At 43.5% G+C, this 15,876-nt stretch overlaps 1 protein-coding gene across 2 annotated transcripts in view; it reads left to right on the top strand.

The window, feature by feature from the left end:
- The window catches only part of LOC117611860 (uncharacterized), an 82,693-nt gene extending 70,206 nt beyond the window's left edge, over positions 1-12,487 (top strand). Inside the window, exons 4-5 of one of the 2 annotated variants that reach the window (XR_013062923.1) lie at positions 5,063-8,578; positions 8,647-12,487. Coding sequence is in view for 1 of the 2 variants with exons in the window: in XM_076690662.1 (XP_076546777.1) it covers positions 5,063-5,325 (263 nt within the window). In the remaining variant the exon portion in view is untranslated. Of the gene's footprint in view, positions 1-5,062 lie in introns of both variants that reach the window. The other variant, XM_076690662.1, reaches the window with a different exon arrangement.
- The last annotated feature ends 3,389 nt before the right edge of the window (positions 12,488-15,876 follow it).

Genomic DNA, 15,876 nt, shown 5'->3' with positions numbered 1-15,876 from the left:
ATTAAAAAAAAGAAGAAGAACAATTGTACATTAGAGATGTGAACGTTTACGTAATTATATGATTGTATATTTAACGAGTAAGTCGAGAGTGGCATCGGGATATTTTGTAAAATTTCTTAGTGATCGATTTTCTCGTTAAAGAGGGCTTTAGAGAGAACAAAAGGACATACACAGAGAAAGAGAACAGTGAAACGAGTCGTCATAGGTACTTCGTAAAAAGTTGCATAAAATTGCATATCCTGCCTGTAATAACGTATATGTGTTAATTTAAATGATTGTGTCGTATATCGATTATATATTTATATATTGCTTTATGTATGTAGAATATATACATATATATATAATATATTGAAAAATAATATATTGAAAGAAAATATATATTATCTTCTACAATACCGTGTAAGTTTTCTCATTTCGTTTGCCACGTCCGACTACCGCGATCTGTCTTTTGATTTTCTAAAATTCTTTTAATTTAAACATCGTTTTCTTAAAGTAGTTGAAGTATCCAAGGTATTCTTCCTTTCATGTCTAATCCAGTATTAATATCTTTTGTTTGTAAAAATTTGAAAGATAATTTCTTCCAATTTCTAAGGAGAGATCTCTCAATAATTCAGACAGTACCTAGCAAATGTGTAAAATATTCATAACCAATTTTCCCAAAAATGAAGACACGTATAAACACATTTATATTCTATATTTTCATCTTATATTTTCATGCATAATCTCAATTTTTCCGGTTGCGTCACCACCAACGCGACATCCTAGAGAATAGATATCTACTAAATTATGTTCGTCGAATGAAAGAACAAAATAGTCCAATAACTGACCTGACCTAGTAGTCAGTCGACACGTTTATCGAAATGCAATCACTTCATCGGACTACATCGAGATTATTGGCTGAAATTGAAACACGGTTCGACTTGATAAGAAACACAAACAGCGGACGATAAAGTATCGATACGACAATACGCGACAGTATAACATGTTCAGACAATTTCTTTCCAAAAGGACTTCGCGAACGACCATATCAAAACTCTCTGTGATCAACGAAGACTGATGGTCGAAAACTTGAGGGTGAGACAGAGAGACTAAGGGGATGAAAAACCAGAAACCGTGGTACACTTGGAACGTGTATAACATACAGTATATTAAACTAGGAAATAAAAAATAAATATATTTATGAAAAGATGGTATATCGTAGGTGAAGGATAATATAGAAAAGACAGATTTATGTATATGATTACATGTAATAACCTAATTCCATAATTGAACTAATATTCCGGAAAGGAATCTACAAGCTAACTATTATAGTAATCACAGCTAGATGATATATGGATTTCGTACGTTTTACGTGACACGATTTCATTCGTTCCACGTAGAATTACAGGTTGGTAATTGAACGGTTCCAACTCGAGGGTTGAAATCGCGGAAAAATCGCTCGTTCGTTCGTCGATTTGCAGCCAAGTTTCCTGTTCGCGAAAGAACAATGGCATCGCGATCGGAGGGATTAGGTGTAAAACAACGAGAAACGAGAGAAGAGAAAAAAAAGAAACGGAAGGAAAACGAGCGCGTGTAATTTAGAAACAAGATTGATCGAAGGTACACGTTCCAATTAAGCATTCTTGGCTGGTTCATTAGGAATTAAGAATCTCTCATATTTTCTAGAATTAAACTTAAGGTTTATAATACCACGTCATGTGCCAACCTCATTTTACATCTAATCCCCTGATATTTCACTTTATTACGTTTCTGTATATATATATTTTAAATCTCGATTCCTGTATCTGAGAAAAATGGAGCAGGAAAGAGGAAAGTTTCTTCGCTTTTCAACCCCTCATACATCCGTTCATTCGCTTCGCGTTTATTAACCCGTCGTTCATTATCGTTAACGAGAGATTATCACTGTTCAGTGCACGATTCAATCCCAGTAGTCGAGATGCATTTAAGTGCAGCGTATAAAATTCCCATTGATTCCAATCTTCTTTTTAATTCTTACACTGTAACACAAGTACCCTGTACTCGTCGGTATTCTACACGAAATTTATATTCTTTTCTTCATTTTGGGGGACTTTACCATTTTAACTATTCAATTTCCTCGTTCCAACGACGAGCACGATGCTCGTGTCGTCGATGATGATACGAATGAGCCGAGTATATACATGGTCCTGAACCGTAAGTGCATCCGCGAGCTGCGTAAGTGCATCTACAAACGGGCCTGATGCAATAATAATATCGACATCCGAGCCGGTGGCGCGTGCCGTGACCTTTGAACCAACGACACGTGGCACCGACCTCCAAGTGCGGTCGTACTTGCTCACGACGTTAAGCCGATGCACCTGTCAACCGATGCACCCGATGCGTGCACACACGCGTTGTCCAAATGACGTTATTTTCAAGTGGAAAAAAAAAATATAATTCATTATTACAATATCATTTGTAATCCTTTACGCTCGTTTCATCGTGTCTTCCCATCATGGCATGAATTTCTTTTGTTAAAAAAAATAATGGACGGCGAACATTGTACTTTTAATTGAAAATTTAATAAGTTCTCGATGATTTCATTAAATCTATTAGGTCGGTTCGAAGAAAATACGCCGCGCTGTTCGTTGCGAGCCTGGAGGCAGGTCAGTTCCGTCGAGCTACGCTCCTCTATCGATCACTTCCGGGGAAGAGGAAGAGCACTCGAAGCTCGATACGCGACGGGCCTGATTCTTTAATCAGCTTTAATCACCTTTGACAGTCTTTGTCATCAAAAGGAATCGTCGAACCGTGTCTCCTCGATCGAGAACACGCTTTCTATCTTGCAATCAATGTAATGATATTGTCGAAGTCGTTCACGATCACCTACATGTACGTACTTGCATTCGGTGAAATATTTTAAGCTCAAGTATATGCAAATATTTGAAAAGAGTAATAATGTAGCAAGTGGAAAATTTAAATTGGAAAATGAAACAATAGCGTTTTGAATAATTACAAATGTAGCGTGCTACATACGTCCATTTTTACCGTGACATATAACGCGTTAAAAACTTGCTATTTAAGCGAAATTGAAATACACGTTTTATTATGTACATTTGAATATGGCCAAAGCTGCAACGCACGTATAATGTGGGTGTATATGCGTGCGGATTTCTTACAATTAAACATCAAAAGGCACTGAAATACGTAACGAAAGGGGTAGAAGAAAAACTGCGCGAGAGGGTGTGGAAATGTATGCGTGTGAAAGGGAAATGGAAAAAGCAAAGGCGAAATATAATGCAGTTATTCCCAATCTATCAGGGTTTTGCGTATGTCTAACGATACGAAATAAAACAAAATAAATGAGTAAATTTTAAAAAATTTATTAAAGAATATACATACATACGAAATACATCCACTTACAGGTATATGTATATATACTATTATATATTAATAAATAATATCGTATTTGAGAATGAGAAGGGTGTGATCAATCTTCCTGTCTGTTTTTATTTTTTATTCACTAAACTTGATATTTTTTCTTGAATTATCATATGAAAACTTGAATTTGATAATATTGTACCTTGTATCTTTCTTTTCTATTCAAACTGATTTGAATTCCTAATTAGATAAGTACAATCAACTTCGTCAATCGGCTGAGGGGAAGAGCAGGTATGCGAACCACTGTCGAGGGTGCAACAAACTCGCCGGTCTGCAGGGTTGAACCGGTCCGCTACCGGTAGCTGGTGTATCTGAAAGGCGGAGAACCACTGGCCCGGCGGATTCGGTGCAACAAACGACCTGCCAGACAGCGGGGGTTGCAGGACGACCTAGGAGGGCTGGCTGGAAGTACAGCGGGTAGTTTTGGAGGGATGAAGAGTGACTCTATCAGTCTCTGTTCCTTCAATTCACAGTCTCTACCTCTCTCTCTTTCTACATCCTCGTTTCTTTTCCCTTCTTTCTCCTTCTCTCTTCATCTAGCCTGATTTTCTCTCGTTCTCCACTTCACTCTCCCCTCTGCTACTCTTTCTTTTCCATTCTGTGCATCTGTTCATCCTGCTTCCTCTTTCTACGTTCAGCTGCGATCCGTCTTTGTTTCATCCAGCCCTCGGTTCTGCATTCGTGTGCCCATTGCTGTCGGTGAACGCGAATCTCTGTCTGGTCTGGTAGAGCGGAGGTTTCGTCGTCATGACAACGAACCCAGGAAACCCAGCCACTCTCTCACACCCTCTCTCGCATCTTCCGCTTCTCTCTCTCTCTCTCTCGTCCGTTCAACACTCGTGCCCACGACCTCCGCATCCTACTTCCCCCTGTTCCTCTCTTTCCCACCACCGCCACGCCGATTCTCTTCTCCCCCGACCGTGACATCACACCACCACCACAATCGCTCTGTTTTCATCTGTATATCCGTTACGCGGGACCGTGTGCGCGCGCTGCTACGCGAATGCAAGAAGTATGTATACCAGCGCTCGTTGGCTTTCAATCGAGTCGGTGTTGGTGCGCTTACGGGGTGTGCGAGAGAGGTGTCCTTCCACGGTTGTGTGCGTTTAGTTATTGGTGTTTGTGCGCGGAACTCTGCAGACTGCCGCCCGGTTCATCCACCTCCTCCGCGTCCTGCTCCCAGGCTGCTGCACCCCCGCTCTCGAAGTCTGGCAGAGGGTGGCGGTCGGCCGGTGCACGCAACCCTGCGCCGGCTCGAATGTGCGTGGCCGAGGAACGAGACCGACGCGTCTCTAAACGTTCGTTCAAATGGAAATATCGAGCGGATCACCGAACCGATCGACGCAACATTTTTCCACAGAGCATCCGAGAGGAAGACGGTAGTCGAGCAGGTCGTGGCACGCCGTTCAGGGTGGGAAGTACGGGAAGACGAAGTTGGGGTTGCTTTGCGAAGGTCGTGGATCGCTCGAGGTTCTTGACACTTTAGGGTTCCTCTTTCGCTGGAATAGGATTATCGGTTTACTTCTTATATTTGATTAATAATTATAAACGAATAATGGGTAGATATTTTGTATCATTTAAATTGAAATTGAAGACGTTTAGAAAATATTTTTATTAACGATACCGCATCTATCATACTAATAATGGTTTTCTTTTTTTGCAGGGACCACGACGAAACCAACGTGCAAACACCAGGAATTATATAATTATCTGATGAAGCAAGCCCAAGCTCCCCCGATCAGACATTTGCAGTGGCGTACGATGCTGTCTGTCGGAACGAGCCCCGGTCTTTCCAACCCTCCTCAACCTGTTTACACACAATCGCCAGTCTCCGATGACGGTGAAACGAGGGGTAGATCGGCATTGTTCGAGATTCCGACTTTTTATTTACATTCTGTCGTTTCGTCGCGCTGTCCATTGAAATAATCGCGGAAAACTTTCGTATTGTACGACCGCGACTTCGCCGTCCCAGGACTCGCGTCCCTTTTTCGCTCGGTATCGGTCGTCTGCGTCCCACCCCTCGGTGTATCTCTTTCTCGACGTCGATGTTGCTACCCCTTCCGTCGGTTCCCCATTCACCGACCTCCGCACAGTTCATCCACCTTCTCTCTTTCCTCCTCTCTGTCGTGCACCCGACACTCCCACATCTTTTCGTCTCCGTTAGGCGAGTGCCCTCTCGAAAAAAAAGGGGTAGCTTCGTCCTATTTTGCGGATCCGCATCCGAAAACCGCAATCGTTCGAGGGTAAGAGAGCGACGGAGAAACTGCAAACTTCTGCTTTCTTCTTCGTCCTCCTCCTCCTCCTACTGCTGTTTTCCTTTTGCCCCTCTCTTCGTGATATACGATAGAATCAATTGCGCTGTTGAATAAATTTCCAATTTTTCATGTTCCCATTATTAATACGAATTTTTTCTCAAATTCAGTTTCTGAAAAAATCGGAGATGAAAATCAGAGCGCAAAATGGCTGTTGGACGTGAAGAGCATTCTTGTTGTTCGCATGCAGCACGTAGGTATCGATTAGCAAATTAGTAGCGATTTCTATGCAAGCGACTATTGCGTACAATTCGCTGGTAAATATCATTTGCGTCCATGGAATGAGGTATAGAGATGGAGATAGAGGGATGTAGAGGGATGAAAGGAGAACAGAGAAAGAGAGGAAACTATGCTTGCTCTAGCAGAGATACTCGATGCTGGGTCCGTTGAATTAGTTCATCCCCTCCGAGGATGGCCGCAGCTCAGGTGTACTCGGGATTAATTAGCGTGCGCACGCATACGCTGAAATCCGTCGAGATCCGTCGCTAAAAGGTACTCTAATCGTAACTGTGATTTAACACGGGCCCCTTCCAACACTCGCGTGTCCCGGGGATGGTAGTCGATATTGCGTCGACTGTTTTCGCGGTTAATTAGCCAGGGGAAAATGCAACGTGTGTAAACGGACGCTGCCGTTTGAACTTGAACAACCATTAGTACGCGTTCGATCGATCTGCTTTAATATTTTCGATCATCGTTGATGGTGAAATCGTTTTCGGGATGTAAATTAACGGCACGTGAAACGCTCGCCGCGGGCCGATGATGTAATTACGTTGTCCAGCGTTATTTAAATGACGAGCACGCGACGCATCACGCCCTCGCCAACCGACGGACAAATGTAATTAATAACCATCACTGGAAGGGTTGAATCGATCGTATCTATTGGAATTTCAATCTTTCGTTCGACCGAGAAATCTGTGATTTCGCGTTTAAAGAATTACAGGAAGATTAATAGATGCGTTAGATCTTCGAAGCGGTGATTCTCGTCGAATCGGACGATCTCGTAAGCCGCTTCGCCGGCTTGGACTACGCTCGTTCCCTCCTATTAACAAATTACTTTCGAAATCGTTTCATCGAGCTCCGATTTTCCGTGCGTTACACGCGTAATACTCCGCCTCGTCGGACCAGGCTGCTCCGAAAGATCAGGACGATACAATAGCCGGGGCGAGCGAATGCGAGATGAACGCTCGCGGGAGCAGTTGTCGATATTATGTCTGCGAGAGGGAACGACGGAGACGGGAAGGTGCATCGAACCCACAGGAACGACCGAGAGGAATGGAGAAACGAAGAGGGAAAGAAGCTAGGGGAACAACGACAGACGGTAGACGAGAAGAGAGACGGAAACGTGTCCTGGGAAAGGAGCGAATGGGAGAGTTCAATCGAAGAGAGAAAAGCTACTGGATGGAACGGAGTAGCCACTGTGTCAGTATCCAGGCCTTCGCTACCGTTCCCTGCGCCTCTTTGCGTTCTCCTCCACCAGCAACCCCGGCCGTCCATCCCTCTTCCGGTTCCTGGTGTTCCTCTTTCTCCCGTAACCATCAGCTACGCCAGCAATATCAAGCGACGCTGGCGTTACGTGTGCGACGAGCACCTCCTCTTTCATCCATCGAACTGAAAGAAGGATGGACAGAAGGGTAATCTGTTGGAGTAACTACTACGCCATATGGAGTAGTACTACGATGTAAAAAAATACCTAAGTACGAGGGAATCAACTAATGCACTGAAACTGATTTCAGATCTTTCATCAATGGAGACCTCTGAAGGGCTGTACCTACTTTCATCGACAGTACCCCGGCAATAGTCATGAGTTCTCATTGTTTCAAACTTCGAATTGACTTTCGAACTCTCAGTGGAAAATGAAACGTTCCTGTATTTCGAAAACTTTCCTCTTGCTCTCCAAAAGTTTCCTCTTCGAATGATTGCGCCAAAGTGTATCCCTCGATTTTCATATTTATCAACGTCGTTTTATCCGTAATTACACGAATATTTTTCCCAGAGAAAAGAACGTTTTATAGACGAACATGTTCGTTTTATTCGTTTTTGGTATCGTGGAAAAATATTTACGAAGAAATCGAACGTCGCATCTGTCAGCGTGAATACATTTCTGTCATTGCGTATGCTCCTCGACAGGTGCTATAAACACGTTCTCTTGCTTCAGGTGCGACGTAGTTTGCCATCGTCTCTTTGATCAAGATCATCAAGCTGGATCAGCCACGGTGGATTCGTTACTTGTTTCGTGTAACCATCCAGGCACTATTCGCCAACTAGGTCGTTGATATTTCCACGATGATTTACGGTAATGCACTTTACCGCATAGTTTGACAGTATCGGATATAATATACCCACCGCGCATAATCTACAGCTTTCTTGGGCTTAACACGTTGATTCTACTGTGTATTACACGAGTCGTATCTTGAAACTGGGTTAGAACAGTTCCTGAGATTCTAAGATTTTCCTTGCGTATTTTCAAATTATTTTTCGTGGTTTACGAGGATGGTCGGTAGAATTAACGAGACTTCGTACGTTTTAATTTTGTATTTCAGATCCGCTCGCCACGGCTTCTCAAATGCAACTACCTCGTTCATACCCTTTCGCACGCTGACGCTTTTTCCCAAATATTCTTTCTTCTTTCTCTCCGGTTCCTTTCACTGTAAACAGACGTTCATCAACAGAGTCACACATCTCATTGTCAGTCATTCCCAGAACCAGACCACACCTTACGCGACACTCGAACCGATTTTTTCAACCACGCCTCAATCGTACAGATTCAATTTCACTCATCCAAACTTACTAACCACGCAGGGACGTGGTGGTAGATTATTGCTGCCACAACAGTATACCAACATTTCATAAAAATTGATGTCAATTGAGTAGGTAATAATAAAGAAATTAATTACCACTTTTTAAAAAAATATTTTTAAGACACTTTTATTTATAGTTCAGAGTTCATACGTGACGTAAAAATTTCCCGCCTCCTTCGTCGTAGTAGTCGTTCTCCGGGGTCGACGTTTTCGTGAAACGTGGATCACCGTTTCACCCTTCAGTTTCAACCCTCCCCGTATCCGGGTGTTCCTGTCCATGGGCAGACTGCTGAATATTTCAAGGGGTAATTTCGACCCTCCGCCCGCGCCGCCTTCTTCGCGACACAGACAATAAAATTAATAGTCACGTTGCTTCTATGGCGCGATCGTACTTTCGTTCGATTCGGTCGTAAGTTCTCCAGGTAAGTTTTTAATGGACCGATCGATTATCGAGAAGTTTGAAGAGGACAAAGTTGGCCTCTATTTCAACATCTTTGCAAACTCGTAAAACGTAAAAATGCATCGACGCTAATTTAACGAAGAAATTCTTTAACAGATTGTGCAAAGTAAAAGCTTCCTATCGTTGAGACTTCAGAGATGACGTAGAGGGAATACGAAGCAAACCTTCGTGAATCCATAGGAACTACGAAGCTTCGACGTCGAAGGTAATCTTCAAAGTAACGCTACGTTTATAAGTTTTATAAATTGTGCAAAGTAGAAGCTTCCTATAGTTGACTTCAACGAAGACACAGGGAACGGAGTGCAAGTCCCGTGCGTCGCCGACCTTCCGGACGGATTCTTAATACCTTATAGGGGAGCTTGGTACGAGGCAAACTCTGTAGACCGAGGAAAAAGTTTCCAAGTCTCAATTCTATCTAAATCATAGCAATGCAAAGCGAAAGTCTTTCGCCAGCGGCTTTCAAGAAGACACGAAATATCAAGTAGATATCCTCCGCAAATTCGTAGAAAGTGGAAAGCGTCGACGTCGAGTCGAGCAACGATGAGCGACGTAGGGTGTCGTATAAAACAACGTCGCGCCGTGTGTCGAACGCAGAAGTAAAGGATGACGTAAGAAAACGAGAAGGGAAAGCGACGTGCGAAATAACGTTGACCGGCTGTACAGAAAGGGTTGCAAAAAGGCCAGGGGTGCCGGTTGCAGCGCGAACGGGGTGGGGATAATAAGAAGCAGGTGGTGGCGCGTGCTCGTTTATACAGACGGTGCTCATGCCACGTGGGAGCTATGGTGGGGCCGGAAAGAAGAGGGTGCCACGAGACCGAGTTGAAAAGAGATGAGAGAAAAGAGTGCCGGGGCCACCGAGACGAGCATGAAACCGAGTGCAAGAAGAAACGACGTCGCTCGACGGCTGTGTGCCAGCGTATAATGCACTTTTTCCCGCGGCGACCAACGAAATTGAGCCACGAGCCGGCCCAACGTCGGCCTTTCGTCTTTTCTTGCTCTGATTTCTCCTTATTCTCTCTCTTCAAATCTGATTTTAGCTTCGAATCCAGTTTTTGCGGAGCTGGATAGCCACGAAACTTGGAACTCGAGTTAATGAGTATTCTCTTTTTTAATTTGAAATTATTTCTATTGCTGTCGTTTCAAAAATTGATAAGCATTTATGAGACCTGCGTTGATTAACAGAAATGACAGTGAGGCGAAGAGGTTGCGATGCAAACAAAATTACCGCGACACCTGCTTCTTACCCACATGAACAACTCCCCGTCACCTTTTCCACCGTGCCGAAGAAAAGAAGCGCTTGTAGAGGTGAATAGAAAGACTCGATGTTCCCCTGCTAATTCGAAACTTTTGTTTAATAAAAAAGAAACATACAGGATAATTTAAAAAGAAGAAACGCACAAGTTCCATTTGAAACCTACTTCACCCTTCGTTTCCAGTGATCCATCAATATTAAAGGACCAATTTCGAGCTTCGCCAATGACTGTAATCCTGTACAATGATCCTCCTCCATTCTCCATCCCCGTCGATTCTTTCCCCCATACGAAAATCCCCATTAAAAATAAAACGAGAGAACTTCCGACTAAAAGGTTTGTTTCAAGCATCGATTTAACATTCTCATGGCGACTCGATCCCGTCTCTTGGCAATCGAGTACTCGGATGCCAATTTTTATATTGTCTCCGATTTAGGTTTTCAAAATATCGAATATCCTGTACTCGGATTCTTGGTTACTCGTTAGAGAAGAATAAGCAAGATCAGGCGTCAGTCGTGGCCCGTGCTGTCGAAGAAATGCTCACTAATAATAGTAATGAGAAGGGAGGTGGTGCAAGAAAAATGCAGCACCTGCCGTGCACCCGCATGCAGGAGGCAACGATGCCGCTTCTCGTTGAAGAAAAAGAGAGGATCGTACGAATGAGAGGGATAACATGGAGAAGATAGACTCTTTTGGATCCTCGAAACGGGTCCTGTCCGTTCAAGAAGGAAGGAAGAAGAGCAGGTGTTGCGCCGCCTAACAGCTGCCTTCCACCTGGGAATCATCGCTCGCCTCGCTTCGGCTCTCCCGTTCCCTTTCTTGTTATTGTTGTTACCATGCTCGTTGTTGTTGTTGCCGGTAACATGGCTGGTTGTTCGTGTGTTACCTGCGTTGTGCACTTAGGAAACGTGTTGTTCGGGCGGTGTTTGATGAAACCTTGTAATTCGGACGCCACCTGGTTGATATCTCTAGACTGGCTCGTTCAGAACCATCCTCACGCATGAAATTTTCGCCTGGTGATGGAACATGAACGCTCCGCGCGATCGAATTGATGCCTTCGTACAGATAACTCTAAAGGGGTTCGATGTAATTTAAATTTCGTACTTTAATTTGTCCAAAATAAATGGACGATGGTATCTAGAATTCTCTTACCTTTTTTACCCCGCAATTTTAAGAAAAGATCGTCATCATTTTCACGGTTAAAATTCGCGTGAACGTGGCGATATATCGCGAAACGTTATGCAACAACACGCGTAAAATTTCGATTGGACTCGCGGCGCGTTGTAAATCGTCGCGCGATTTCAAGCCCCTGCGGTTTTTTCGTCGCGACGACGACACCGCCGTCGCGGTCGAGAACGGATTCGAAACGGGAATCGATACGACCAGACCGGTAAACGAGAGAAGCTCTGTCTGCTCGCTTTTTGATATTCCAATACACGAGCCTAGTCAATTTCATAAATTTTTCACGTTCGATTCGTCGGAAGAACCAACACGCGTATACATCTCATTTTTCCAATTTTCTCTCACGAAACTTTCTGCTTCTTCTTTAATTGCTTCCATTTTTAATAGCACAACGCAGCAGAATTTCTATGCCTCGGCAAATTAATTAGCGACGTTAAAATTAGAAAAAAAAAGAACAGTGATAAATAGAAAAATATCGTTTCAACATCGAAGTGCATAACAGCGATACAAACATCTCGTCCGATGTTCTATTTCACCAGTATTTTATCCCTCATATTCGCCTCCACCCCATACGCGTTTTACACGAGAGACAAGCATTTTTTTTCCGATGTCGCTGTAGAGAGCCGGCTGTCGCCCTAAAACGACGACGCCCATTCCGCTAAACAATGAGAAGAGGAACGCTTCAACGTTACAATGCATTTTCATCTTCTCACGATACATTTTTCATCGGCGTTATCGCCTCAAATATTCTGTCCCATTGTAAAAAGCATCGTCTCGCTAGGTGGAAATCCAGCAGCTACCCCTTCCCGAGAAATCTAACCGATGCATCGGTGTATCGTTCCCATTCTTCCATTATTCGTCATCCATAAAACTGATGAAATCTCGTGACACGATACTGTTTCCTAGTTCAGACATGGTACGCTTCGAACAGATTGACGAACCTTTCAACAACTCTGCCAACCAGAAATTCAATAATTTTTGTTTGATTATTCAAGACACTTGCAATTTTAAATTCCTATCGATACATAACGAAGAATTGATGGTTTTAATTCATCTAAAAAAAAAAGAAAAAAATACGATAGCCAATGCTAATCAATATGCAGAAAACTTCTGCCATACCGTATCTCTGAATTTTTCATCTAAAATTATCTTTGGAGACGAAGAATATCCAGGAACTATACAGTTAGCGGAAAGATATTCATGTCGGAGGTGAAGCAAGCTAAATATGCATATACGTGGACACGAATGTGGAGTTTCTTAATGTACTTTCGATGCTCGTAACACCGTGCAAGAGAAAAGGCATCGAAGGGCTTCCTTGTGGCGTCCAAGGATATCGAGATCCAGCTACAACGATGCGAACAGAGACGAAGATTCTTCCGGTTCACTGCTCGATCGCGATTTTCATGTAAATGCGACTAGGTAATGAATAATATTTAGCGACGCCGGATAAAATAAATATACATGTTTACGCGTCGCTTGTGTATATCTATTCTATATGGGGACGATATTGGCCGTTCATGAGAGTCTATGCATATTTGTATACGTGCAATTATGACGGTGGATGACGTACAATGTAGAAACATGTACATACACAGGATGAGTCATGTAATTGAAGCTATATATAACTGGAATTCCAGAGAAACTTGATTTTTCTTTTTATTAAGCACAACGATGCACCTAAAAATGCATATAGAGTATTATTATAATATCTGCGCTGTGGTGTTATGATTGTCGCATAATTAGATGGACATCCTGTAAACGCGCGAACATGTAACGACGATGTTCTGCTGCAGGTGTGTGTTTACATGTAGATCTGTTTGTACGGTGTTCATTTGCGTACCGATACATTTCCACACAGCTGCATCGTCCGTCGATATGTACTTAAGGACAGATGTATAATTCTTCTTGAGAACGTACCTGTGAATTTGCTATTATCTCGTTATCATATTTGTGTATTTTTTAATTGAACACGTTGATCGATAAGTATCTGTTAATAATCAAAGTTGAAAAGTTGCACCATCGATAAAGAACTCTTTTATATCCTGTGACAAGGAAACTTTCAGGATCAACGAACCGAGCTTAATCAAGTGCGTTATGGAAAGTTTAAAAAATCTTCCAGGATAATGGATATAAATGATAACACAGATATGGTAGTGATATTTTATTCGAGGTAATTCAACCGATAACACAGAGAAGCAGGCTAATGTTTAAAAACAGATTCACCTTCCTCTGCATCCTCGGGTTCCGTTCTACGAATTCTCGCCTCTCGGATAACAAACGGCTAATGATAATGTAATAATTATCATCGCTAGAAGCCACGAGGAGGGCAGAAAGATGAGATGCGCCGAGTCGGCTTCCAGAAAGCTGCTACGCTATGTCGGGCGTAAATCTTGAAACGCGTGAACCAGCAGAATTGTATTAATTATTTTGCGGAAATGCTCGACCCCACGGATACACGGGCTTCGATTTATAGGAAACTGGATAAGAGCGTTCCTATGTTTAAAATCTAATTAATGGAGCTCGGTGTACATTCCATTTATGTTTCTGTCAAGACCACTCGTTCCAACCTACGACACCCTTATCTGCTTTGACTAAAATTAGACGCTCAAAGGTTTTCCTATATTGTAAAAATATAATCTCAAAACGATGATGAAATATTTGATACGGCGTGCGAACAATGTTGAAGAGCAAAGATGAATTTCAGACTTCTCGAAGTTCGAACAGTTCCCTCGGAGGCAAGAGGGACGAACAAAGGGAACGAAAACGATGCCCTCAGAAATTGTGGGTTCCTTCTTGTTGCTCGATGAAGAAACAGTCCGCCGCCAAGGAAATCCTGAACCGAGCCTCCGGCTACGAAGTCCCGTGGCTAAGACAAACCCGAAACTCAACGTTGCTCGCGATCATCCTCTTCCAGGCTCCTTTCTTCCCAATCCTGTGCAAACATGCAGACGGACCGTGGATTGAGATTAAACGTCAACCACAATCTCTTAATTTTCAGCTTGTCGTTCAACTTACATAGGTAAATAATAAACTTGCTAATGGTTTGAAATTAAAGTACTTAGAAATGACTGTGAATTCTCCGTGAATATAAAATCGAAATTCTTTAGCAGGGAGTTAGACGTGCTAAAGAAGTGCGAATCGATACGTAGACGATTAAAATTAGAAAGCATCTACCCGGCATTTCCATAAAAGAAAATGTCAAAATACATGGCCGCTTGCGATAGATAAGAATCAACCCTCGATGAAATTCTTCACGATAAGACACGCGATGGTGTACATGTACAAGCGGCAATGTTCCTCTGCATCCTGATCGCATGTCCTTGAAAACTTGCCACGCGGTTTCACAAGGTAGCCGGTATCGATAGTTTCCTCGTCACCGGTATTTCTCCCCGATATCGTGGTCCTTTCTTCTTCTTCCCTCTCTCGTATTCGTGCCACGTCGTGTTCGCGCAATATGTACAAGACAAATGCACAGTCATAGAGCCGGCTACGTACACGGCGACTCGGTTACCACCACACGTATTTATTATCCCGTATCGATGCGTGTGTACGTGGGGAGATCGAGCACGAGGCAGACGCACCGCTGCCTCGATGGAGAAAGAAAAGGGAGGGTGAAACGAACAAGGGAGCGAGCTGTATGTACCGGGAGGATGAGGGAAAGAAGGAGAGAGAGAGAATGCGGTGGGTGGAGAGAGCGCATGGAAGGTTGAATCGTTCGCTGCCGGTAGCAACGACCCTGGATGCATCGACTCCTGGGGTTGTTGGGTGGTAAGGGTGGTGGACAGAGCGAGAGGAAAGCGACGCGATGAAGAAAGATAAAGGAAAGAACGATAAGAGAGATAGAGATAGATTGAAGCTGGTAGCAGAGACTAGGGGAGTCACCCTTTGTCTCCTGTCTTTCTCTCACCCTTTAACCAACCCCACTGTGTCCAGAATCCCTCTTCGTCACACGAATACAGCCGCGCATAGAACCCGTGCCAATCTCCATTCCTCTCTCTGTTACTCTCGGTTACTCTCCCTCTACCAGCTCTTCGGCTCTCCACGCTATTGATCCCGCAGCATCCACCGCGAAATAACGACGTACACCCCTGATTCTCCTTCCTTTTTGTCCTTTTGTCTCTTCTTCTTCCTCTTTTTCTTTTCTTCATTCGGCCAGACGAAACGAGCAACGCGGCTTCGTCTCCGTTACGCGATTCTTCCGTGAGAGAAGAGAATTTTCAACGGGACGAAGCTTAACGGGATAGACATCGCGTTTAGAGGGGATCGGTGACGAAGGGGTGGAGGAAACCGGCCGGGTGGATGGAACACATTGAACTCGACACGGTTTCGAGTCGTCTACGAAAACGAGGAAAGTTCGGAACGTACGGTAGCTGGGTATCCCCGGTCGTCGACACGACCGACGGATTCCCCGGGGATCCACGCTCCATAACTATGCTCCTCCAGAAACTGTCCGTTTCTGATTCCGCGCTGTAATT

The sequence above is a fragment of the Osmia lignaria genome, chromosome 10 (assembly GCF_051020975.1).
Source record: "Osmia lignaria lignaria isolate PbOS001 chromosome 10, iyOsmLign1, whole genome shotgun sequence".
Taxonomy (NCBI): Eukaryota; Metazoa; Arthropoda; class Insecta; order Hymenoptera; family Megachilidae; genus Osmia; species Osmia lignaria.
This window is presented reverse-complemented; position numbering and strand designations above follow the sequence as displayed.